The 27,998-nt window shown below is 44.3% G+C and overlaps 1 protein-coding gene across 2 annotated transcripts in view; it reads left to right on the forward strand.

Annotated features, from left to right (window-relative positions):
- PLCD1 (phospholipase C delta 1) overlaps positions 1-27,998 on the forward strand; it is a 300,096-nt gene that overhangs the window by 81,113 nt on the left and 190,985 nt on the right. For both annotated transcript variants that reach the window (XM_086940887.1, XM_086940886.1), the window contains exon 2: positions 15,770-15,934. In XM_086940887.1, the coding sequence (XP_086797013.1) occupies positions 15,770-15,934 (165 nt within the window). The remainder of the gene's footprint in view (positions 1-15,769; positions 15,935-27,998) is intronic.

Consider the following 27,998-nt stretch of genomic DNA (forward strand, 5'->3'; position numbering starts at 1 on the left):
TCGAGACTGCCTGTGGGTGTCACGCATACCAGAGAGTGACACCGGCTATGCAGACTATCAGGTGCTGGCACCTGGTGTCACACAACTTCAGATCTGTAATTAAAGTGCCCAAAAGTTGACCAAATCTCTTCAAAACGAAGACACCCTTACGCCACAATCCGTACAAAAAAAGGCCCCGATCACAGGTTAGACCCAAAACTTGTATGGTCGCCAAATGTTGTGTCGCTTTCGCTCAGTTATGGCCTTTTGGACATGACCTTTTTCTCCATTCTGGAACCAACAGCGCCACTGGAATTTGGCATCATTGGAACATATGTAGCACGGAAATACAAAAGAGGTGGCATAGTATTCGATGAAAGGCAAATTGTTTAAGTGTTTCGTTGTGTGTATTGTCTAGCTATTTTATCACACTAACAGAAGGGATTTCAGTTCTGTAAAATACACAGGGTCCTTAAGAGAGAAGACACAAGGGACGCCCTGCAGAATCTTTTCAAAATGTTGTAACTAATAATTGAGTCTGGCATCGTAGCCCAGGAGCATCATTTTGTTAGCATTGACATTGCACTTCCCAGGGTAAAATAGAGTGTGTAAAACAGGTGTCAAGCTGCACTCAGAAGAAAGCAATCCTGTATGCAAGGTTTCCTTCGTGTACTCAAGTTGGTCTAGTTTTGTCCTAAAGATTGTCTTCACTTTTCTTCTTTAGCCTGCGTTCAGTCTGTGGGGCTCTTGGAAGCACCCTTTTCCCAAATCATATCTGTTTTTCATGTATTTATGATATGATATGATAAAAATTATTTATTGAGCGCACATACACCAGCGGTTTCTTGGTGCTTAAGTGGAGAGGCTGAAGTCACGGCAAAGTGGTGAGGTTAGTTGTATGCTTGTGAGAACAGCCAGGTCTTGAGCGACCGCCTAAATTGAGGATAGGAAGAAATAAGGCGGAGTTCTGGGGGAAGGGAATTACTTCAGTTTCTTTGCAGTAGATTAGATTAGTAGGAGTTAGATGTAATCATATGAGCATTTCTGAGTTGGTTTCATGCCCCAAGTTCTTGATTGTATGTGAGGTCAAGTTGAGGAAATTGGCTAGTTCTATACAGTCGTGGTCCATTTACCTGTTAACTCCGTCTTGTTTTGTGAACCTCTTTGGCTCATTGGCCTTTCTGTCGTGTGGGCTGTTCTTTAGTGAAGCATTATAGTACGTCCGGATCAGAGTGCCAGGGACATTTTTTTTCTCTGATGCAGTATATTGGTGTCTTGCTTTACTTTGTATATGGAAATGTTCTATGTCCTTCATTTGCATTGGATAACCATATGGGCACTACGCTGTTTTCTTTATAAATCGTTCTTAAAATATTGATTCAACGTTATTAACGTCTTGCACGCTTGCAAGGTTTGAGGTCGTGTCATATGCCAATGACACCCAGCTGCTGATCACTTTCTGTCCTGACCCTACTGAAACAATGGTCCGGTTTAAAAACTGTCTGACCCACACTAACAACTGGATGAGCGATAACAAATTGCAGCTGAATGGCAGTAAAACCGAGATCATTCTGTTTGGCAGGGCCGAGGAGTACTGGCCTAGCAGCTGGCGCCCTCAAGCATTGGGCCCCTGCCCGTCCCCTACACAAGAAGTCTGCAGCCTAGGAATAACAATTGACCAACAAGTTATCTATGAAAAATCATGTCAGTCTCCTACTGGGCACTTGTTACAGGATTCTGAGGAAGTTACTTAAATCTTTAAATGGCTACCCATTGAAACCAGGAAGCCTTTGATCCAGGGCCTAATTGTAAGCCGTATGGATTAAGAGAATGCCTTATTAGCCTCCCTAAATGAAGACCTCCTTTTTAAATTGCAAGTTTTGCAAAACACGGGGCCAGGCTGATCTTGAACCTTCCACCAAGATCTCCTTCAGCCCCCAGTCTGAGGTCCCTCCATTGGCTTCCAGATAGGAAAAGAGGTCACTCTAAAATCTTGTGCCTAACTCATAAAAGTATATATGGTACTGGACCTGGCTATTTAGCGAAAAAACAAAAAAATATCAGCCTAACAGTACATTAAGATCTAGTTCAAAATTTCTTCTCACGCCATTTCGCGTCTGTACCACACGTAGTGGGGGCCAATTGTTTTCCTTTCTTGCCCCCCATCTCTGGAACAAGCTGCCGCTCCATCTTCTTTCTATGGCGGATTACTAGCATTTCCCAAAGAATTGAAAACATGGCTGTTTGACCAATAATAACGCAAATCGGATCTGCCCCCAGGCTCTGGAATCTCTGCAAGCGCCATGAAACCTAGCGGTGATATGCGCGCTATATAAGATTCTCTGACTTGACTTGAATTGTCAGCGAATAGGGCCACAGTTATGTGCTGCACGAGTGGCTAACTATGATTTTGTATTGGGTGCTGCACTGTGATTGTCCATGTGTGGTCAGGATGTTGAAATTATGGCTATTGCAATGAATGCCTGGAGGTGGGCTGCTCTTCCTGATGCATACCAGAGCAGACAGTGCTGTACAGCTCCAGATCCCAGTCATGGCGGCAAAATCAAAGTATATTCTACACTTGTATGATGTTCTGAGCATCCCACCACACATACACAGTTCCAGCATTTTGGTGGGGTGTGGGGCCGGGGGGATGGAATTCCTGGGTATTCTTTGAGAGTTGAAACGATGACCCTCCGTTGTCTAGCAGAGCACTGTTTGCCCACATCCTACATGCTAGCAAGTCAGTAGCAGGGCCCTGAACCGATGAATTGGAACACTGCTGCTGAAACATGCAGGAGCCATGGAGGAGGAGTGCAGAGTGAGGCAATGCAATGCTTGGAGGGTTTTAGGAGCAGAGGAGGCCACCGAGTAAAGCACTGTCTTCATTGCAGGGTGAGACTAGAGTTTGGGGTGCAAATGCATCTGTGCCACATGTGTGTGTGTCTGTGCTGTGTGCATATTAGCTTTTGAAAGACAGAAACAGAATGTGAGTGTGCTTGGCATGGTGCTACTATGACTTTGCCATCCCTCCGTGGTGGTAATCCTTGGTATTTAGTGAGTCTGCTAGACAGTCAGTATCTCTAACATGATGGGGCCCTCCCATCTCATAGTGGTAGGCAATAATGGGTTGCATCCATGGCAAAATTGTGCCATCTTCTGTTACAGGGCATTTTCTGTATAATGACTGCTCTTGGAATGTTGAGGACATACGTATCCTGACGGTTTACACAACTTGCCAAATGCTGCCCGGGCCCGACATCTTACGGTCATCATTGGGCTTAGTGAGTACGTTTCGAGCCTAATGCTGATCCTTACATAATGATGGACACCTTTGGTCATTTCGTGCCCACCCTGGGCTGGATGATGCCCACCCTTGACATCATGTTTGCTATTTTTTGCATACTGCACACTTCATTGGCATTATGGGGCACCACCCTGGCTAATCCTAGCCCAGGCATTACAGTGGTCATTTTTGGAATCCTGGGTATGATGGTGGCCAGCCCTGGCTTAATACTGACCATCCATGACAAATTATAGAAATCCTTTACATTGTGAAGCCCATGTCTGGCATTATGGGGCTCATCTTTGGTATATTGTGGATATTTATAGAACAGTTATAGTCATCCATGGCATAATAATTAAAATACCTGGCATATGATGAGTTTTTATGTTATGTGATCTGAAAGCATGGACATTTTAAACACATTCTACCTGTTTGTGGGATTGTTGCATGTGAGAACTTAATTAAGAGTGGATGCTTAAGGACCAAATTTACTAAAAATGAAAAGCTGGTAATTTTTAAATGAAACTATGTACCTTTGTTATAAAAAAGCTTTTGTTTATGGGCAACCAAGTTCAACATATACATCTGCAACATATAGATGACCCCATAGCAATCATCATAAGAGCCTGCAACATACAAGTTCTGCCCCATGGTAGATGATACTCAAATCATTGTATCCCTATCAGACAAAACAACTGGCACAAGGGACAGATTCACGGCTTGCATAACCGATATCACCAGATGGATGAAGCTCAACTCAGACAAAACAGAAGTGATTATCTCTGGAAAAGAGATCTCAATCTGGGACTCCACCTAGCGAATCAGTCGATCAATCAGGAGTTATAAAACGCAGCTAGTCACCTGCAAGGGTATCCAGGCGCTGAGGTCTGAGCTGCTCGGGGTGGCATCAGTTGAATAGCTAGGTCTTGAATACCATTCTGAATACCTGAAGAGAGCGTGAAGTCCGTTGTTGGTGGGGCAAGCTGTTCCAGGACTTTGCAGTGAGATAGAAGAAGGAGCGTCCTCCATTGTTGCTTTGGTAGATGCGGGGGAGGTGAGCAAGGGAGAGCGAGGTGAATCGCAGGAGTCTGGTATGTTGGTGGAAGCTCAGCCGGTTGGTGATGTATGCTGGTCCTTGGTTGTACAGGGCTTTGTAGGTGTGCATCAGAATCTTGAATTGGCTTCTTTTGTGTATCGGGAGCCAGTGAAGTTTTTTCAGGTGAGGGGTGATGTGGGCCCGCCTGGGAGGTGGAGGGTGAGTCTGGCCGCTGAGTTCTGAATGGTATGTAGTCTCTTCAGAAGGTGTACGGTAATTCCTGCGTAGAGTGCGCTTGAGTAGTCCAAGCGGCTGGTGACGAGGGATTGAATGATGGTGCGTCTGGTGGACACTGAAGATCTTTTGGTGCATGTGCAGCGTGAGGGAGCAAGCCGAGGAGGTTGCGTTGATCTTGTTTTTTGTGGTGAGTTTGCTATCAAGGATGATCCCAAGGTTCCAAGCATGGTCCGTGGGGGTGGAAGAGGGTCCCAGTTCAGCAGGCTACCATGAGTCCTTCCACTGGAAGATGTTGTTCCTGAAGATCCTTATTTCTGTCTTGTCTGTGTTGAGCATGATTCATTTGTTTTACATCCAGTCGGCGACGCTGGTCATGCACAGGTGGAAGTTGGCCCTACCAGTGGATGGGTCTTCTGATAGAGAGAGGATAAGCTGGGTGTCGCCTTCGTAGGAGATAAGGTTCAGTCCATGGTTTCTGACGATGTTGGCCAGGGGGTTCATGCACAGAGTAGCGCTGAGGGATGAACCTTGTGGGACGACACAGATGATATTCTTGGGCTCTGAGATGAATGGTGGAAGCTGGATTCTCTGTGTTCTTTCGGTGAGGAAGTGTACGCTCCATTTAAGGGCGTTCTCCTGGATTTCGATCTGGTGAAGCCTCTTGATCAAGGTGTGGTGGGACACCTTCTGGGCGCCAAACCATGGGGATACACCCACCACAAAAGCAAAAAACCTAGGAATCATCACCCCCTAAAAGACACCTCATGTCAGCAGACATAGATCTTGCGCAGGTCCCCTGAATACACAACCAGAAGTGGGGGCTGGACCTTCTACATCACACCCAAAACATGGAGCTGCCTCCACCTCCATATAAGGATCGCTTCCTCCCTCTTCGATTTCCGCAAAAATACTGACGATCTTGCTCTTTGCCTAGTGTCATAGAGTCCAGCACCAAACCTGCTCAGCACCAGGGTACCCTCACAGGTGATGGAGTACTCTGCAAACACCATAGCATAATTTAATTACCAATATGAGAAGCTTAATTTTGATGATAAAAGCTTTTCTTTCAGAAAGTGACAAGCATGATCATTTATTCTGTGGCCTGGATGTACATTTTTGTAGTTGTGTTGTGTTATGCGGCTCTTGTGACTTACATGGAGGCATTTGATCTTTTGTATTGGTAACAATGTTTATATTATTACTGATTCCAGGGCTTGAGCTCTAAGACTGGTGTTACCTGACTGTCGCATGACCTGTAAACTGAGATGTAACACTGCTGCATGAGCATGTAACATCTCTTCGTCGATCTGCTTTCTACAGCCTGAAATTGTGAGATCCATGTAACTCTTTGATTTCCAACCCTGCATTAATTGCATGTGACAGCAAACATACTTAGAAGGGACAGGGTGGAAACATGAAAGAGAGGAACTGTAAACGTGAAGGAAGATCCACTATAAATTAAAAAAAATGAATGAAAGCCAGTATGTTTAGCTTCATTTTGAATTAAACATTAAAGACTAGGCCTGTGCAGTGAAAAAAGAAAGCCAGACATAGGTTGCTATCTGCTTGCAATGCATTTATGAGAGAATGCAGCACCTAGATGTAAAGTACTCCCTCGTGCATTGCAGGGAAAGTCCTCCATATGAGGTGGAATGATACACTAAACAGCCCACAGCATGAGGAGAGAGATAAATACTCGTGTGGGTGGAACTAAAGCCTACACTCAATGTACATTTTAAAGAACTGGTGACAATAGGTCATGCACACATTCGTATTGTCAAGTTAGGCCTTTAAATGGTGGAGAAGCATTCTAAGATTTTAACACTGCCTATAATATCTATGGGGTTTTAGATTATTTTGTATGGAAATTGGGTTGGCAATATACCATATTAACACCGTCTTATAAAAGCTTCTCGGCGCCCCCCTGTTTGCAAATCTTTCATACGGAAAATAACCCATCCCATCCTCCTGAACGTTACAGGAGAATCGTAGGCAAATATCCTTCACCTGCCTACTTGTGATGAGCAGGTTCTTTTGCCTCCCCAATTTCTGTGTTCACCAGCTGCCATCTTTGTAAGCTTCAGATGGCATAAGGTGGCTATCACTGGCTTATACTAGGCTTTTTTTGCATGTCATTTGATACATGGTCATTATGAGCTGTATTATCTCAGCGTACTTTTTTAAAATGATAAGCATACTTAAAAAAGCTTATTTTTGGTGATAAATGTAGTTATTTAAATTTAGTTTATTGTCAAAAGTGAGCATGTCGAGAAAATTGGCACTATTTTCAGAAAGTGGCCAGCTGGTATCTGAGGGAAGTTAGTTTATGTCACAAAAGTGAAAAGGGTAGTATTAATAGCCAAAGCATATGCTCTTCAATATTATGGTAAACTGACGGAAGGGGATACAATTGTTGCATGGTTTGATATATTTAAAATGTATATTTGAGTGATAGTTTATGCTGTGTTGGTTAAACTTATTGATAATGTGATTTCCTTGTTCATTGAAGGCACTTTCCACCATGCTGGTTATTAAATGTCTAAAGCGATACAAAAGGGGATGATGGACGGAGCGTTTGAGCCAATCAAACACTCACCCCCAGTCAACTGATCTGGGTTTAATCCATCACCATTATTTAGCTCACTCAGCCACTCTAGTTCAGACATGGCCATATGCAAATCAGTCTGACCCTGTGCCTCATGGGAACAGTCCAGCCCGAACTGCCAAGTCATGTCTTCCCTGGACCGAAAACAAGCATCCTGGGACCGGTTTCGGATTCATAATCCTCATCAGCCAGGCAGCAAGCCAGCAGGTTATTAAATGTCAAACATGGAAGCATTTCACCTCATGTGTTGGCACTGTTTAGGTCTTGCCTGCGACAGTGCATGCGCTCTTGCTTGTGAAAGATATTGTATACAACAAGGGCTTGCAGCCCGTCCGTTGCTTACTATTCGTTGGCTTCATTGCCACTCTTATTTGCTGCCTTCTAATTGGCCAGTGCATCCCAAGTTCACTCTTCTTTCGGCTGGTGCGTGGATCAAGAACTGATTGCTTAATTGCTGTCCTTCCACAGGTCGCGCTGTGATTGAGGTACCTTCTTTTTTTCTTCTCCCCTGTTCGTCCTTGTCTGTGTTGCTTCTTCCCCCTGCCTGTGTGTCCTTATTGCGTCTTTCCCATCCCACCCCCGCTTGTCCTTGTTGCTTCTCCCACCCTCCCGTTGTCAGTGTTAACCAACTCCCTCACATGCCATAAGAAAAAGAAGAGCTATGACACTGGCCGTGGCATAGCACTTTTTTATCCAATTGCCCTTTACCTCCCACACTCCCTCTTGTTGTCAGCGTTGCCCGTTGCTTCCCTCCCTCTCTTCTGTTGTCTGTGTTGCCCACTCTTCATAAGAAAAAAAGCGCCATGACTCGGCCGGCGCTTGCTGCATCATAGAGCTTTTTTAAACAATTGCTTTTAGCCATGCGGCACAGCATGGCTAAAAGACATTGGCAGTGCCAATATCTCTTGCACAGGCGAGACCTATTGGCTTTGCCAATGCTTGCTTTATGACATTATCATCACTTTGAAATTGGTGCTGTGGAGACGCACAATATGCTGATTAAGGTAGTGCGGGTGGCACCTGGCCCTAGAAAACTAGAGTACTGCCAGGAACTTCCCGACCCCCAAAATAGCTGTGAGATAGGATCGATAAAGAAGAAAGAGTTGGTGGCCTTCTGTTGGGCTGAAGCCACCAGGAGGGATGTCTCTTAACCATGACACACATCATGGTAAGGGGAAAGAAAATTATGAATTAATAACGTTTAAAAGCCACACACACAGTTTTATATTCGCACTGGAAATCTGTATTATTTACATTCAGTCCCTACATAACACATTTCATATGAATTCATAAGTGACCAAACCGGCACGAGGTCAAAAGTAAACAGGCAAAAAAATTGGTTTTGAGCTTACTATTGTTCAAGATGAAAGGAGTGCCAGTAACAACATTTGCAGCAGGTGATAAAACAGGTTAAACAGCAGTCACATAGATTAGCACTAATCTCACTTTATTAATGTCTTAAAAAATAAGAGGTAGGCCTAGGACATTACATCCCATATCCAGACTGTTTGAACTGCCTTAAAAAAAATAAAGCTTTCCTTGACTAGGTAAGGGGGGGGAGATGGTTTGATGTCATGGCATTTTAACCAGTGTCACTATACATGTGGGGCTTTGTACTTTAACTTTCCATTAGAAATGTAGGCTTGAAGCTGCATTCATGTGCTCTAATGTGGGATCTAACAAAAACAGGAAAAGGTTAAAAAAAACAGGAATGGATGAAGACTCTGACATGATGGGACTATTTGGCAGCTATAAGCCATGCTCTCGACCTGAAACATACACAGGAAAACAGGAATCAGGTGGCTGTGTGGGCCTGTTGCTGCCTCTATATGGGCATGGAATGTGCAGCTTTTCTGGAAACTTCTCTCACGCCCAGGCCAAATTATCTGTTTTATGCGCATTTGTAATTTGCAAACACAGTGACCTCTTTTGGGAAGTCCTTCATATGTGTCCGCGCACACTTACACCCCCATTACGAGTGGCCCAGTAAGTTCCACTGTCTGGTAAGTTTAGCATTTTTTATTGCATCCAGTGAGTACTGGCGTTATAGAAACCCCATTAGCTGGATACATTTCGGCATGCCAAACCAGCAAAGTATATCAATGGGAAAATGCCAGGTGAATAATGGGACATGCAGATTTTGGTGCGCACACTCCAAAACTTGCAAAATGGTGCCCCATTTTAGGGGCAAAACTTGTAATGGCTGATAATTACTGAATGCAATACATTTTGTACACCTCTGTGTCTGTTTGTATCTTATGCACACACAAACCTCACCCTTCATAGTGGTGGCCAGGGACGGCTTTAGCGCTAGGTGTGCCCGGTGCGACAATGTTTGCTGGCAACCCACCCCATCCGTGGTGGAGGGGTTGACGGTGACCACCTCCGCCACGGAGTCCCTCACCACCACCTTTTGACAGTGCCCCTCAAGCCTCTATGACCACACTCCTTCTCAGATGCATTTAATTAGTTATCTAGCGCCACTCATACCAGTGTAGGGTGTCAGAGCACTTTGCATCACACACACATTACACAGAGACAATCAATCATATGTGTGTAAATCAATGCATAGGAAATGTTACATAAGCCAGCGGCCCACAAGCTGTAGGAGTGACATGTCATCCATACTGATGGGCAGTATAGTTTAAAGAGTGCTTGGTCGGTAGAAGAACAAATTCGGAAATGAAAATAGAGCACCATAGTTGGAGGTTCTCTTTGAATCGATTTCTACCCAAATATGCCCTTTTTGCAACATTATTCTATGCTCTTGTGTATTCTTTGCAGTGTGCATGCAGTTCTTTGATAACAGTTATTAATTCACTGTTCGATATTCGGATTTTAACTTATTAACTGCAAGTAATACAAGTATGTCTCTTAGAAAAGCAGTAACCCACTGACCTATTGACATTATATTGCACTTTGTGGCCCCCATTTCACACGTTCTTTACAGCATTAATAATTACACTCTGTGCTACCTTATGATCAGTCAAAATATCAACTAGACAAAACTCCTATCTCTTTCCAGGACGAACATTAATCACCAGAATTAGCTTGACATTTTTTATTGTTGCCTGGACATTGCCGGAGGTAAAGAACACGGCAGCAGGTGGTTTTTAAAACCAAAATAACTTGTGAACATGGCATACCCTGAAGTCAGCATCCGGTGCGGTGGCACAAGTCCCACCGTCGCAAAGCTGGCTAAGCCCAACTGTTCACTGCCCTCCTGCCTGCTTTTATTTTGAAATGTATTTCTCTAATTCGTTTTGGTGAGCCTTTTTTTTAAAGTAGGGTCATGGTGTGCAGCTATATACTGAAGTTGTGAAAGCCAGGGGGAAACACGGTTTTGATACACGTTTTGCAGTGGCAGCTTGCACACGTGTGATTTTACTGTAAAAAATCGCCAGTTGACAGACAAAAGATATCACTGCTTTCCCAGCATGCTCTGCCCTCTAGCTACAATAATCTTGCAAGTGGCAACTAATAGTATTAGTTAAATATTATGATGCTGCCAGATCTGTTTTTTTCATGGAGTACTTAATACTAACGATTAGCCGTTTCTAACAGCTCTCAGGTGTGTTAGACAAAGAGAATAATTACGCGGATTTAAAGTAGCTTGCCAAGGATCACCACATGTCTGATGTTGAAGCTGGGATTACAGGATCAATCTCCTAGATCCTATTTACCTGTTTATATGGAGGTCACATTTTCTTCTTTACAAAGCCAAGCTGACCACTCTAAGTCTTAAATCGTGGGCATTTTTGTACTTATTACCACTTTTCGCTGTGCTCTCTCCCTGCCCGAGAGAATCACACGTAGCACGAATCTTGTTTCCATCTCGCATCTTTCTGATGTGTTCCTTTCCGTAGCACTCAATCCAAGTCTATGAGTTCATAGGACATTCCTCTTTAACCAGCTTATTCTAATGGCTTTTATTCACTCGGATCAACCCGGAAAATAGTACCATTTACTTGGAGAGCACATATCTCAAGTGAGGCGTAATGGATCTCCCACGCAGAGTGTTTCAATTTGTTTGCTTGTGGCCGGAATTTATAATGGGAAAAAATAAAACTCTCAACAGGATGTTGCTTAACGGCTAGAGCGGCCGACTTTGAATCTGGGAAACTGGGTTCGAGTCTGGCAGCAGGCTGAAACCTCCTGTGTGATTCTGGGCAAACCCCTTAATCTCCCTGTGCCTAAAAATGAATATATTCGTCTGTAAAGCAACTGGGGCTCATGTAAAGCGCTCTGAATTAATTATTTATTCGTACGGTTTTATATAGCGCAGGTCAGACCCGGAGGTATCCGAGCGCTTTACATGAGCACACCTTCGGGTCGAGTTTGTGCTACATAAAACTGCAAACACTTTTTAAAATACATAAATATATAGATAGATAGATTTCTGAATGCCTAGAAAGGAAGCGTTAGCAAATACCATAGGCCTAGACTTGATGTGCTAATGCATGTAGCCTCAAAACATTAGTGTGGGGCACACAGGAAAAAGCCAGTAGGAGCAGACTAGTGGCATGTGCCATAGTGCAAAGAATGAACCCATGAAAGAATAAGCTGTTCATCCTTGAGGTGAACCGATTTTAGAGCTCCGCTATTTTATGTCTCTGAAAACGCTTTCCTTAATTTAAAGAGCTAACTACGTAAGAAGGAGTAAAGACGTTTCAGCCATATGCTCGGTTCCAAAAGCTGAACTTGTGCACACAAGCAGGTTGTGATATGTTTGGAAATGTACTGTGTGTATTTACAACATTTTAATTGACGCTTGTAAAGTATTCGCTCACAAACACCTGGTATGGAATTGAAATGTGAAATGATGTGTGAGCAAGTTTCCTCCTTAGGGCAGGGAGGGGGCGTCACATGATGGCTGTGTCTTAACAACTTCGCCGTGGGGCTAATTCTCCTGCAGCGCTGGCGGAGGGGGGCGCGCGCAGCGCCACAAGTGCTTGTGACGAGCTCGGCTCGGCACGCTGCACGGTGGCGCTATGCTCATGACGAGCTCGTCATAGCTCGTCATGACCACGCCCGTTTATCGGAACGCTCAGCACAGCGGGGGAATTAGCCCCACATGTGAGCGCCGCGCGTGTCATGAAGAGCTCAGCGCAAACGAGCCTCATGACGAGCTGAGCTCGTCATGAACACGCAAGGAGTTAATAGTTTGTGAACACACACGGATTTGTGAGCCTGTGGGAATACACTAACCTTTTCAATGATATGGCGAGAAATGTGCTCCAGTCAAAGACAGGTGCAAGTCTGTATACAGTGTAGGAATAGGGAGAGGACACTCCAAAACAGATGGGGGTGTAGGGGATGGGGTTTGTCTGTGGGTGAAAACATGTAACGGTGGACAAAAAGAGAAAATAAACAAGTGCAAATTCACTTTTCCTAGGCATATACACCTGCACCTTTTTAATTGTATGTATGTTTATGCATATGAGTACAACTAGAAAGTTGTGACTTTTGCAGCTTCTCCTGAGCATTCCTGGCATTTTTTTGCGATTTCCCAAAAATAATACTTTTGCTCCTTATTTGGGAGGAAACATACGCGAGTAAATGTTACGTTTTCTGAGCACTACTGATGGGGCAGAATACATCTGATTGAAATTGGTAAACTTTATTGTCACTGGAAGTGTCTCTGAAGCTCCCCCACTGCTCTGCTTGCTTAAAAGATAATGGTATTTGTGCGTGGTGGGAGATAACCGGTTGCATTGTCTCCCAGACAGTGTGCTGTGTCAATCATTGTATTGTTTGTGCACATCTCTGAATCTCTGTCTTTGCTTGAGAGGTCTATCAGGAACTCCACTTCTCACATGACACGAGTAGCTCTCTTCCAGGCTTGTTTTTGTTTTAAACTTATTTTATTTTTAAAATTACTAATTTGTACCTGAAACTATTTACATAGTAATGAAGTGTTACGTCAGGCCACTGACAGTAGGCTGGTTACAGAGAGACAGGTCAATGTGATTAGTGATAAATAGCACAATTCATTGACCGAATTATTACACGTATATGATATATATTTTCTTATTACATTCTTCCTGTTACCTACCTAAGCAACTGTAATAAGAACATATTTCTACTGTGCTGTAATAATTTCTCACTGTTGAGTTGATGTCAAAATGTCAGCTTCAGTGTCAAAGCATGTCCATGAGCTGACACGTAAACAATGAATAGCTACTTGGAACTCTTTCAAACCACTGGTATTTACGGTTCTTATGTTCATTTATTTCACTGCAGGAGAGAGCAGGATTATTTATAACTATAGATTTTAAGCCACAACAGTGGCCAGCAGGTAAAATTCCACCATATTTCGAGATGACTGCCAGCAGAGGGGGTTCCACTGAAGTGGCTCTATCTGCCAATAGAGGGGTCACTTTGATGGAGAAATCTTTTGATGTATAGTCCATTGATTTCACACAGAGCTGGCAGGGATCCCACCTACAAAGGTGGGTACTGTGAGTGTTCCCCCAAATCCCACATTGACGTCACCTTACCATTATGGAGGATATATCCTAGTGTGTTCCTTATGTCCTTATGTGTTCCTGAAAGATTGACACTGTTTGCTTGGAGGAATCTGAGCGAGTTGATACTGTCAGGCCTGGCGGCCAACCAGCTGGTGTAGATTTGGCATCTTTTCCTCGAAAATGTCTTCTGAAATCTGCTTGAGACTTTGGCAAAACTGAAGTTAGAGCTAAAAAAAAAAGTCTCTGATGGTGGTATGTCTGCCACGATGGTGCACTAAATAGAGTGGGTATATTGTCAATGGTGACAAAAGGAATCAGCCATTTTTTGGCCGATTTCCTTTTACCAGGCGCCACTAAAAGATCTCATAGGAACTGAAAGAGGAGTGGTGATGTGACAATGTAATACATATGGAAAGAAGCACCCCTCATCAGGGCCGGACTGGGAATGCAAACCAGCCCTAGCAATTACGTCAGACTGGCACTGCTGCAAAACCGGTCCCCAGTAACAAAAACTGCCCCCACCGGTCCAACACCGTCCCAAATGCTTCCGGAGCACCGGAAAACACCCAGTGTCCGCTACGGCCAGTCCGGCTCTGCCCCTCATCAAATGTGCAAAGGATATTGCAGGTCACCTCTGAGTTCCATTACGCAATACCAGAACTTGACTGCTTTGTTTCTCTGCATGTCCATAGAACTCTTCACTGTCTTGCAGATGATATAGATGCCTGAGGCCATTGTCAGCAACTTAACTGCTACACAGCTTCCCAAATAGCAGAGCAACATCAGATCTTCAGAACTAACCACACCAGATACCCAATGTCTTACTGATAGGGTGTGAGTCTCCCTCAAACAGTTTCTGACTCCTGAGGGGCTTTAACATTTATTTAGATAGTAGGGCTGACATCTGGGTATTTCGTCTATGTTAGTAATGCCATATTTTGATACAAAAATGTACATTTTACAACTTTGGCCCTCATATACCTCACTGTGCTAAATTAAAAGTGAAGCCAGAAATGGCATTTAGGTGTAAAAGAGTTGTTGGTGCAAGGTAATACTGTCCTACCTATGATGTGATCTCCATGAAATGAATTTCCCGCTCTAAGATTCTGTACTGTATGCAACATATCTAGAGGAATGTGTGTGTTTTGTGCAGACACTTTTGTAAAATCAAGTTTAGTTTTAGTTTTTGAACTGGAAACACAATGGACCTGATTCACAAAGGTAATTGTACACTTTTGTGTAAGTTTACTATTTTCTGGTAATCACAAACTACGAGTTTAATTTCACTAGTTGTAATTTTACGACTGCAGAGACTCCGCAGTTAGGACGTTGCACATAAAAAGATAGGTCAGATGTATTTGCATGACTACGCACTATAGTGCCTGTAGCATGTGGAGGGAGGCATCCAATGGGGTTGAGAATGCTGTTTTGGATGTGCAAGTGAGAGCATGCTGTACCTCTGGTTGACCAGTGATGGTAGATGAGCTAAAAATAAGTGAAAGGGCTCTGGGAGTCCTATTAAATTAGCCTCCCAGAGCCCTTGTAGGATTTGTCCAGTTTAGCAGAGTGCTTGAGAGTAAGGAGGTGAGTGACTGACCGTGAAGAGTGGGCTCTTTTGTCTGAAGAGAGCTCTTGTACCCATTGTTACCCACTAGAAGTTCCTTGTCTTTGGCCCCCAGGGACACCAGTCTGAGTAAATGCCTGTCGAGAGAGAGGGTCAAGTCTGTAGCATGGTGAGAAACACTTCAAGGAAAGTGATTCATAAAATGCTCTTAATATAAGGTCAACTCTCTGATATACTTCGGGATCAAGTTCGCGCTATATAAAACTTTATTAATAATAATAATAACTCTTCACCGATTTGCAGTATCTTTATCTCTACGGGCCACACCAACAATGGCTCACCTCAAAACAGGTGTTACCATGCAGCTTTGTACAACCATGAGACAGAATTCTTCAACAGCCGGGTAGGAAGATAAAGCACATCTAATGGGTTGCATATCCTTGTGTGGTCTCACCATAGTTTCTGACCTGCTGTCCCTGATCATGCTTGTATCTGTTCAACGCTAGACTGTCCGCTCATGGAAGAGATAACACATAACATGGAAGAGGATTGCACACATCGAGTTACATCATTGTGTCCTTCTCTGTTTCAGGTTTACAGGATGACGAGGACCTGAAGTACCTTCTCAAAGGCTCCCAGCTGACAAAAGTCAAGTCTCAGTCGTGGAAGAGAGGACGGTTGTATAAGCTCCAGGATGACTGCAAAACCATATGGCATGAATCCAAGAAACCACCGATTTTGCGAAAGCCACAAACCTGTAAGTGACTGTATGATTGGTTTCCATAATTCTAAAAATATATTTTTTGTTCACACCAGCGGCCATTTGGATGTGGATATGATGCCACACCCTCTGCTCCACAGTCCACATATAAGCTAGAACACTCTTGATGTTGTCACGGAGCTGTGAGAATTGTTTCTCGGTCCTAAGATATAGGATTTGCCTTTTTTGGTCTACTTGAAAAACACAGATCCTCCAGGGGTGGTGTGTTGTCCTCTAGTTGCATTTATGTAGCGGTTCATACACCTGATGCACGGAAGCTCAATTGTGGAGGGGTTGCATGCTGCGCCGTGGGCGTGCCCAAGTGGCAGAGCGTGTCTCTGATGTGGCCAATGTGGGTTTGTTGCGTTGTCTTGTAGGAGGACCTGAGTTGTGTTCTTAGGATGTTCTTGCTGCGTCTTGATGTGTAACGAAGCAAAAGGGGAGCGAGAGATAGGATTCTTCGCCTTCAAAGTGGCCAGTGCATGGATAGCGGAAAAGCATGATATTATCTTCGGATAGAGAGGTTACTAAAAAGCTAAAATTATGTTGGGAGCTCTGCCTGGCTCTGTTTTTGTTTCTATGCACACAGGGGAGGTTGTCAAGCTCTGCCGCCCCGGATGAAAGAGACTGCTGACTTGACCCTAATACCTTCAGCAGTGTATTGTTTCGACTTAATCTCCTCTCCGGTTGACCCAAGTGAGAGGGCGATTGAGTTACAACCTTCCTTTACAATTTGTCCGTCTATTATACTGCGAGGGTAACAAAGGAGGCTCTGTATCTACGAGCATCGCGGAAAGCAATACCTGCAGTAGTCCATATTTGGGGCCCATTTCACGACCATATTTGTGCACCGAGGCAAGCAAACAGCAGCATTTACGAGTTCAAAATGATTTTTTTATGCACACAATGTAAACTTTCACTTTAAAACTGACTTACACGCACATAAAATTACGCCAATGTTGTGTAATTTTACAGGTTGTGGGTATGTCAAAGTAGAGACTTCTTGAAACATTTCTTCAACAGCCTCCCTCGCCTGAAAACCGATTTTTGATTCACTTCACTGACAATGGTATATCCATTTTCAGGGGTGGAAAGAGGGGGGAACACCCCTAAAATTGGCTAAGATGTATGGGAAAGGCATTCTTTTGAGGGGTGGGAGGGAGGATTTACCCTTGAAGGACTTAATTACCCTTGGAGAAATAAAAAAGAGAATGGTTAGTATGTGAAAATGTACCTGACACATTCTCTTGTTTTATTTACATGCGTTTTTTATTAAAATGCCTTTTCCCATTTGGAAATGTAACCCTTTTATATTTCCGAATTAGGGGCATAGCTCCGGGTGGGAGGAGGGGGGGCTATTACACTACCCTAATAAATGTATTCTTTAGTAAGTAGTTGGGTACAAGTGCTATCAGGTGGGTATGGTGAGGTGGTAGTCGGATTTTACCTTGGATTTTTACATGCAGACACAGACAAAAACATACACACTCGCTCACTATCTCTCTTTTCTCTCGGTTTTAAAGTTCTTAAAACTGTTGGTTATTTGACAACATATTGTCTTTTAACCCCTTGGTAGCTGGGGTAATTCCCCCACGGTGCGGGGGGAGGGGTCCGCGGCCCAGCTGTGCTCATGACGAGCTCAGCTCGTCATGACTCACAGTGAACCTGTGCTCATGACGAGCTGAGCTCGTCACAGACCTGCCCACTCATTAATTCTCCCGCACAGGCGGGGAATTAGCCACGCGTGGGCGGGCCGCGGCCGTCATGGCGAGCTCAGCCCGACATGAGCACAGCTCCACTGTGAATCATGACGAGCTCAGCTCGTCATGAGCATGCAAGGGGTTAAGCAGCCCTTGCACTCCACACTGCTATCCCTTCCCACTGCCCATTAAGCCCCCACATGCTCTGCTGCTCAAATAATGTATTTTATCATAATATCACACGTGATTGTTCTTACTGACCAACATGCGTCCCTTTTCTGAGTGCTTACATGCTTGTCCATGGCAGTATACGTAGGAAGCAATGACAGCCACAGTTTCCCCTGAAATCACTCCTAGTCGCCGCATTTCCACATCGGCCATATTAAATGATCTTAAAGTTGTTTAAGAAATTAGCTGAGTCCCTGGTCTTAATTCGTAAACACAAACATCTTGCTCCCATTATTCAGTGAATAAGACATGAACACTTAATTGAGTATATGACCAAAACACAGTACCTATAACCAGCGACGGCCCGTGGAGGGAGTTACGGTGGGGCAGGAGGGCGGGGAGGGGGAGGGGCAGGGTGGAGGTTGCTAAAAACCGGCATATGGATAATTGCAGGTAAGTAAACAATTTAATTAATAAAACGAATTTCGTAGTGCGCCTTGCATCGCAAAATGCAATGCAGTGCGAGCTACGAAATTCGTTTTATTAATTAAATTGTTTACTTACCTGCAATTATCCATATGCCGGTTTTTAGCAACCTCCACCCTGCCCCTCCCCCTCCCCACTCTCCTGCCCCACCGTAACTCCCTCCACGAGCCGTCGCTGCCTATAACACATTTTCACAAACGAAATCTATAATTTCCAGTGGTAACCGTGGGAATTATTATACCAAAGGATGGTTGGGGGAACCTATGAATGAGTGCACTAGTTAATGTTTATTGTCACCACTTATATCCCCATTGCATAATATTGATAAACTATCTGGGATCTGGTGATTGGAGCATTACTCTCTCATTAAGTGCTATTGGCTGTTTTATTTATAATTCCGGCTTCTCTGGTATGTTTGTAGCAGAATGCATGAGAGACTACTTTGCATCTAAAAACTACACTCCGTCACTACAGGTTAAATTTATTTTGTCATACCTGTGTGCTACATATAAAATAGTTTTGATAATGTTTTAATACATATGCTTTCCTCCACCTCTGCTCCTTCCCGGAAAGTTTTGGGGTGAACTATGAAGTTGGGGTTGAGAATAAATAGGGGCGCCAAACCGCAATTCCCCCTGAAGTTTCAATAGGGATTTTTTTGAACAGTGCTACAGCCAAAACGGCTGAACGTAATTACAACAAATTTGGCAGAAAGCTCATTTATAGCCCGAAAGAGTGCTTTTTGTGATTTGGTGTAATTCCCTTCAGTAGTTTTTTTTAATAGAAATTAAGGTTAGATATGTATACATATCTGGACCGGTTGAAATTCAAAAATGCAAACCTTCTGATTGGACGAGGGAGCTTTTTAACTGACTGCAGCATGAAATAAATGTTGCTGCTGCCATTACAGGACTTGGGGGAAATGGTCACCGGTCCTGAAAAGGTATTTGAAAAAGGACATAAGGCGGCAAGTAATAGACCTGACACCCCATGCCTTGTACTCTCAAAAGGATTATTATTTGTTTATTTGACACATGCTATTCCTCGGCTGGCAAAAGAAAAAATAAAAGTCATGCCGGCTTCTGCATTTTGGGCCTCATTACGATGTCGTTCGGAAAGCATTCTGACCGACTCCGTGTAGGAATGGTTTCCGACCGACTCGGGTTCGTCAAGTCCGACTGACCGATTACGATGGTTCCGAACACCGTTTGGTAGGACTCCCATTGACTTCAATGGGAGCCTGTGTTCCGACTGACAACACAGGCTCCCATTGAAGAAAGGAGTGGTTGCAGAAAACTGTGTACCCTGTGGTGGGCACCCCATGGTGCCTGCCACACTGTGCATGGTTGCAAAGAGGGGTTCCATGGGTACCACCATGGACCCCAACCAGAGGCCTCCGGGTGAAGGGGGGCCTGCTACGGACCCCCAAAGAAGGATTCCGACAGCCGATCCGTGTCGGACAAACAGAGTTGGAAAGGCTATCGTAATCTGTCGATCGGAAAGGCGGTCCATAGAGCCGTAGGAGTCGGCTCCGTCTGACTCGGTTCCTCCGAATGCCGGGCGGAACCAAGTTGGAAGGACCGAACGGTTACCTACCATGGTAATCGGCCGATTAGAAATGTCAATCAGAAACACGGGTTCCGACACGGATTCGGGCAAAGCGAATGCCGTTCAGAGCCTTTCCGGCTGACATCGTAATGAGGCACTTTGTTTTTAAAATCCCCGGTTGGCCCACGACCTTGCACACACATCCACACATATTTATCTATAATGATGGGGATGGAGCGTGCATAAAGTAGTCCTCCCTGCAGTTTAATGTAAGCACTTGAGTGGATGTGGAAGGATACACCCAAGCAATTATAAGAATTAAAAGGAGGGAGGGAGCACACTGCCTGCTATAACACCACAATTCACCCAGATGCATTGTGGTAAATGCAGTGCATGATAACACTATGTTTAGTTGAAAGTCTTTAGTTTCACAATTGTGCAGCCAGTGCTGTGCATCTCTAGACACGTGTTTCAGTATATTTGTCCTTCTTCAGTATAGAGTAACAAGTTACATTTGGGGGGGCTGGAAATGTTGCTCAGAGTCTTCTCAAGTTTCTGTACCACCCCCAGAACGCAGGCAGATCCCAGAGCTCGCCAGCAGCAATGGCAGCACCCCCAAATGTAAGGTGTTATTCTCTACTGAAGAAGGGCAAATATCCTGAAATACATGTCTACAGATACGCACCACTTGCTGCACCAAAAATAACGTAAACAATCTTGTAGTCATGGCAGCGGTTAAGAATGAAAAGGACAGACCTGCATCAGCAATTGCAGAACCGAAGAAGTTGCAGCTACTCAGGAAATATGAAACCTATCTCTGAAGCTGATTCTTACCACTATCTTAACTGCAAAGTTCTACAGATTCTGCCGTCACTAAATGCGGCACACAGTGCTAGTAGCACTACTTATACAAACCCGAACAACAGTTTTATTAATTCTGCGCATGCACAGCAATAGAGAAAGAGATTTTGTGTGATAAAAAGGCGCCTCAATAAAACATTTAGACATTTTAGGACTTAGATTAGTAAAACTGTGTAGGTGTCCTGGATAGTATATATAATTATATAGGATACATAATGGGTAACCATGAAATAAGGTCCCATATTACCATGAGGGGCTCTAGCACAAGGCAGCGCACAGAGTGGTTTGTAAATGTTATTAGAAACCTGATATGGCAATATAGGACCATATTACTTACACATATTGCCCATTATATATTTTTTCTATTAATAACTAATTTAGTACATTTTAGTTGGGTTTTCATTTTAGTATTACACGCATCTTAAAAGCTTAAATGTTAGTATTTATTTCTGAAGTGCTGTATATGTCTGTTAATGTTTTGATTCATTTCCATAATTTTTCTTTGAGGGGATAAAGTGTTACTATTTAAAGTTAGTTGCAGCAGTGTTTTCTAAAATGATTATTACAATATTAAAAGGAAAGAGTGTGAAACAAAATACAAATATTTTTTTTTATGTGATTTTCTGTTGTGCATTTCGGCACTATTACTAATTTTTCACATACATAAATTGGAAAGATAAGGAGAGACACTTCAGAGGCCTGCATTCATCAGCATCATTGTTTTGTGTTCACATTTAAGTGCTTATCTTTGTTTTATCAACTGTGATTTTTATTTTTACATCAAAGTGGAAGAGGTGTGGCGCAGCGGCCAGGGTGCCTGACTCCAGTCTACGGGGTTCACGGTTTGATCCTGGTGCCGGCTGCAGGTTTGCCCAGCACCATGTGACTCTGGGCAATAGCTCGCTTAATCTTCCCGATGGCCCCCAGCACCAGGACACCACTTCGGAGGTAGCTGTGCACCTTAGAAATACTGGTATTTCATTTAATTTAATTTCAAACTGCAATCATGTACTAATCGGGGAAGAAGCAAACTACATCCGTGATCAAATGTGGGGACCGCAAACTGCAAATGTAAAAGGCAGACATATGCAAATGGGATGCATGCAAACTGCAGCCATGTACAAATGGGAAGAACATAAAAGGCAGCCATGTACAAATGGGGAGAATACAAACTGCAGCCATGTACAAATGGGAAGAATACAAACTGCAGCCATGCACAAATGGGGAGAACGTAAAAGGCAGGCATGTACAAATGGGGAGAATACAAACTGCAGCCATGTACAAATGGGAAGAATACAAACTGCAGCCATGTACAAATGGGAAGAATGCAAACTGCAGCCATGTACAAATGGGAATAATACAAACTGCAGCCATGTACAAATGGGAATAATACAAACTGCAGCCATGTACAAATGGGAAGAATACAAACTGCAGCCATGTACAAATGGGAAGAATACAAACTGCAGCCATGTACAAATGGGAAGAATACAAACTGTAGCCATGTACAAATGGGAAGAATACAAACTGTAGCCATGTACAAATGGGAAGAATACAAACTGTAGCCATGTACAAATGGGAAGAATACAAACTGCAGCCATGTACAAATGGGAAGAATGCAAACTGCAGCCATGTACAAATGGGGAGAATACAAACTGCAGCCATGTACAAATGGGAAGAATACAAACTGCAGCCATGTACAAATGGGAAAAATGCAAACTGCAGCTATGTAGAAATGGGAAGAATGCAAACTGTAGCCATGTACAAATGGGAAGAATACAAACTGCAGCCATGTACAAATGGGAAGAATACAAACTGCAGCCATGTACAAATGGGAAGAATACAAACTGTAGCCATGTACAAATGGGAAGAATACAAACTGCAGCCATGTACAAATGGGAAGAATGCAAACTGCAGCCATGTACAAATGGGGAGAATGCAAACTGCAGCCATGTACAAATGGGAAGAATACAAACTGCAGCCATGTACAAATAGGAAAAATGCAAACTGCAGCTATGTAGAAATGGGAAGAATGCAAACTGTAGCCATGTAGAAATGGGAAGAATACAAACTGCAGCTATGTACAAATGTGAAGAATGCAAACTGCAGCTATGTACAAATGGGAAGAATGCAAACTGCAGCTATGTACAAATGGGAAGAATGCAAACTGCAGCCATGTACAAATGGGAAGAATGCAAATTGCAGCCATGTACAAATGGGAAGAATGCAAATTGCAGCCATGTACAAATGGGAAGAATGCAAATTGCAGCCATGTACAAATGGGAAGAATACAAACTGCAGCCATGTACAAATGGCAAGAATGCAAACTGCAGCCATGTACAAATGAGGAGAATGCGGTTTGCGGCCATATACAATGTGGAGAATGCAGACTGCAGCCATGTACAAATGTGGAGAACGTAACTGCAGCCATGTACAAATGGAAAAAATGCATTATGCAAACTGGAGCCATGTACATCTATGTTTCGCTCTCTAAGGAAACACACTTTGTTTTCTTTAGGGCTAGAGGACGGTTGGAGTATGCGGCTTCATCCTTACAGGACTGTTGTAACAGAAGCATATATTCAGAATATGTTTAATCCGACAGAAAAGAGAAAAATAAAACCTGAAGCCAACATCTCTTGTTGCTGACAGGGTTCTTTTTTATTAGGACTGATGATGTCCAGCTGGGACTGAACCTGCAAGATGCGCATTTCCAGGTGTGCTGTTGAACGCCTTATAGGTCAGCATTACCTTTGTGAATCTCTTTTCGACAGTTAGAAACAGAAGTGCTTTGTTTATAATTAATTTCACTTTGTCATTCTTTTTGGAAAGCTGCATTTGATGTAATCATGTCATAACTGTGAATTACAGAAAATAATTTACAGGAGTGACTTATGTCTGTGAAATACGGGTTATTAAACCACTTTTGTTGTAGGTTTCATTAGTGATGTAATTGATTATGTCATTTAAAGTGTAATAGGAGATGTTATATGTAAAGTCAATGCTATATGTAAAGTCAAGGCAGGGGCACAAATTATAGTTAGGTAAATAAACTATAACTAATGATTTTCCGTTTTTTTTAACTTTAGTTAGTTTTTCTCTCGCTTTAACACCTAACTATGACATCACAACTTTTTTCCAGTAAATAAACAAACTATTTGGAAAGCGCATTTCTGTGGTCTGTACCTTATATCGACGGAGGCTACGGTGGTTCAGGACTTTTGGATATATATATATATATATATGTTTCACCAAGTCCCACAATTAACCGCTGAACTCTAGGCGGGTGCATCCATTATGCGAGGTGGGGACTCGTGTGTTACACAACACATTTAGCAGATTTGGAGCACTCAACGGGATAAAAAATATTTATTCACAGCAAATCTTCTTGCATACACGTTTTGGCGTGGTGCCATATCCGATGCCATGAAATGCTGTTTATGTCATGCATTATTCCAATTGGCTTAAATGTTCAATGCTCCTTTCTGATTGGTAGGCTCGTAGCCTGTAGAGGGACTGTATTGTTCGAAACGATGGAAACGACGGTTGCTTCCTTAGCAAACCCCAAACCCATTGAAATTGCAGCAAGCCTTTCACTTTGCGAAAGTTTGGCAACCTTCTTTCGTGAAAAGGTGGAGAAAATCTTTCTCCCCCTAGACAGGATAGTGATGACTTCTTCACCGAGTGAGGCTCCCGATCTCGCCATTCCTGAAACCACGCTTCAACATTTCCCGCCCATCACGGAAAAAGAAGTGAGAAGTCGCCTACTTAAAATTAAATCAGGCTCCCCTCATGACCCCTGCCCTACGACAATATCTAAACTCGCACCAGATGCAATTGCCAGGGGTCTCACCCCCCTCTTCAATCAGATGTTGGAGAAAGGGGAATATCCCTCAAGGTGGAAGCAAGCCTCCATCTTACCCCTGCTCAAAAAACCCAATCTTGACATCACGGAGATGAACAATTATCGCCCGATCGCCAGACTCCCCCTCCCTGCCAAAATAATAGAAGGCTACCTGAATGCACAACTTAGCGCCTTCCTAAAATCAGCGGATGTACTGGATTCCTCCCAACACGGCTTTCGAGAGGGGCACAGCACGGAATCCGCCCTGATTAAATCTATGGAAGACATCAGGCAGGTGATGGATGCAGGGGGCAGAGCAGCCCTGATCCTATTGGATCTCTCTGCGGCCTTCGATACGGTCCACCATAAGCTATTGGTGGACCGGTTGAGGGCCTGTGGAATTCAGGGAAAGGCTCTAAAAATCTTACAAGCCTTCCTATCTGATAGATCCCAGACAGTGGCGTTGGGTAGCTACGAATCTCGCTCCTTTGTACTTCCTTGTGGAGTCCCCCAGGGGTCTTCGTTAAGCCCAACCCTTTTTAATGTTTATGTGTCCACCCTTGCCCCGGTGATCTGATCGTTCGGCTTTCAACTCACGGCTTACGCCGACGACACACAGATTGTGGTGTCCCTCCTTCCCGGCAATACAGAAAACACCGCCGATAGATTCAAGAACTGCATGCTTGAAGTCGGCCGCTGGATGGCACAAAGCTGCCTTAAGCTGAACTCCTCGAAGACCGAGGTTCTGCTCTTTGGTAACAGAGACAACTTTTGGTCCCCGAGATGGTGGCCAGACGAAATGGGACCTCTCCCAGATCCGGTGGACAAAGTGAAAAATCTCGGTATACTGGTGGACACCACCCTGAACTTTAAATCTCAGGTGAGCGCCCTCTCCTCCTCCCTCCATTTCATACTCAAAACCATTAGAAAAATTTTACCTTATCTTGAGAAGAAACACAGGAAAACAATAGTCACCGGTCTAGTGCTCTCATGCCTAGACTATTGCAACAGCCTGATGCTAAACGCCCAGCAGAGCGTACTTAATAAACTCCAACTTCTGCAAAATGCAGCCGCTCGCCTAATCACTGATACACCCAAATTTGCCTCGGTATCTCAAGAGCTGGTTAAGCTACATTGGCTACCCATCCGTAAAAGAATCACTTTCAAGGCAGTATGCATGGTCTTCAAGGCCCTCCACGACTCGGGACCTAGGCACTTGAAATCTCTTTTCTGCTGGCATAAACCAGCAAGAACACTGAGGTCAGGACAACTGGCTCTGGTTACGGTCCCCAGAATTAAAAAAGCTCGCTGGGGAGGCAGGAGCTTTTCTCTTGGGGCGGCTGAGGCCTGGAATAAACTTCCTCTTGCGCTCAGACAGACCCAGAATCTGATGGCCTTTAGAAGAGGTCTAAAAACATGGCTCTTCACTCAGTAAGCACGCTCCTTCACACCAGTCTATCCTTCTAGCGCCAGGACTCCTCCGGGTATTAGAGCGCTCTATAAATATGCAAAATAAATAAATAAATAAATTTGCACCCAACATGTTGTTTCTGTACTGCCAGTAATTCCGCGATATTATATATCCAAAGTAGGGGCTCCAATGTCCAATCCTTTCTCCTCCCCAATGGACTGACTCGGATATAGGTAGCGGCACCTCACAAACATGTTGTATATATATTACTTAATGGCGGTTGCCAGTAGGTAGTTATAGTTAGGACTATTTTTCCATAGGAAAAGCGTTTTTTGACTTGCCTATATCTTTGGCGCTGTTTGGCGAATCTTCACTAAAGTTTCCCAAAAGAGTACCCCTGTGATTCTAGTTGTGCATGTAAAATTTCAGGACATTCCGTCAACCGGGGACAGATATAAAGGGGGGTGGGGGAAAAGTGTTTTGCCATGTTAATTTTCATAGAGATTACACAACTACAGCCCAAACCGCTGGCCGGAATTACACCACATTTGGCAGAAAGGTAACTCTTGGTCCAGAAAGAACCCTTTTTGGTATTTGTTGTAAATCTGTTTAGTAGTTTTTGACTTATTAAAAGAAATCCAAATTTGTATATCTAGGGATGCGAAAGCTCTACAAACCCTCCCAATCTCACGCTGAGAAAAAAAAGTTGAAAATCACGGCAGATCTGTGACTTTGATGAAGGAAAAAAAAACAAGCCCACACATCGTATAAAAAAAGGAAGGGAGGGCGCAAGGGGCCACCCTCCTGAGGCTCATGGAGCTCCGGGAACCACCACTTCCCCAGGGTTAAAGGACCTCCCCAAACCAAGCCCTAGGGACCACCACCACTCTGGGGCTAAAGAATGGAGGAGAAGTGTGGCTTACTGGTTAAAGCAGGCAGACCCTGAAGCAGAGGTCAGACCCGGGACCAGGGTTCAATTCCCGACGCGGCAGGGTCTTGAGCTCAAATGTCCATGGACTCGATAATTCTCGCTTCGGTGCCTGACCTAATCATGGGTTCACACTCTGCAACTCTGGGCATTAAGCTTGCTTAATCTCCACAACGGCCCCCCCCCCGCGGCGGGATGCCTGGCTTTCACCTTGGGGATGCCCTGTAGGGGCTATCTCACAGGGAAAAGCCAGGACGGGTTCCCAAGGTAAGCGCGGAGATACCCCTTCGGGGGTTGATTCTGGCGCTATATAAGAAACATAATAATAATAATAATAAAAGAATGCCTCATGGGGGGCCTCGCAGACCCGCCCCAGGGATCACCACCTCTCAAGGGCCAAATATTTTGAATAACAATGGTAGAGGGGCTGCGTGGAGCACATCCTGGGCCACATAGAGCTAGGGGGCCACCGCCTCCCTTGTGCCGGCCCTGAAAAGTAAAGGAGGGGGGCCACGCTGCCCCCTTCCTGGAGCTGTAGACGACCCTGGGGACCGCCACCCTGTGACAGCTCCCACCAGGCAAAAGCAAACACTCTTCTTCCAGTGGGCAGGAGCTGTCAAAGTGCTCCCGCCTGCTGGAAGAAGAGTGTATCATCGCTTTCCCTTCCTGCAGACATGCGAGCAGGGAAAGAGATTACACTTTTGCTCTTGCACACAGGGAGCTGCATTTAGCAGTCACCTGTGGGCAATAGCAGTGCAGACTCCTGCAGGAGGCGGGAAGCCGGCTTGGAGCACAGGGACCTTGATCCTGTACATTGGGTTCTCTGGGTGAGCTCCAACTCAACTAAGATTAGTATTTGTTTAACTTTGATACTTGTGTTCACTCGAGTGCAACCAGGCTGCTCTCCTTTTCTGGGTGAGCTCCAGGGCACTGAGGAGACCCATCTGGTCCCCAGGGTATGGGGTTCCAGGGACGAAATCGGCCCGGGGAGGACTCACAGCCCCCCTCCCCTATTCAATTAAGGCCAGGGGATGGGGTCCCCGGTGCCTAAATTGGCCAAGGGAGGGGGGCTGTTTGGCTCCCTCCCCATTGTATTTTGGCTGGGCCTCGGGGGATGA

This window comes from Lissotriton vulgaris, chromosome 10 (genome assembly GCF_964263255.1).
Source record: "Lissotriton vulgaris chromosome 10, aLisVul1.2, whole genome shotgun sequence".
Lineage (NCBI taxonomy): Eukaryota > Metazoa > Chordata > Amphibia > Caudata > Salamandridae > Lissotriton > Lissotriton vulgaris.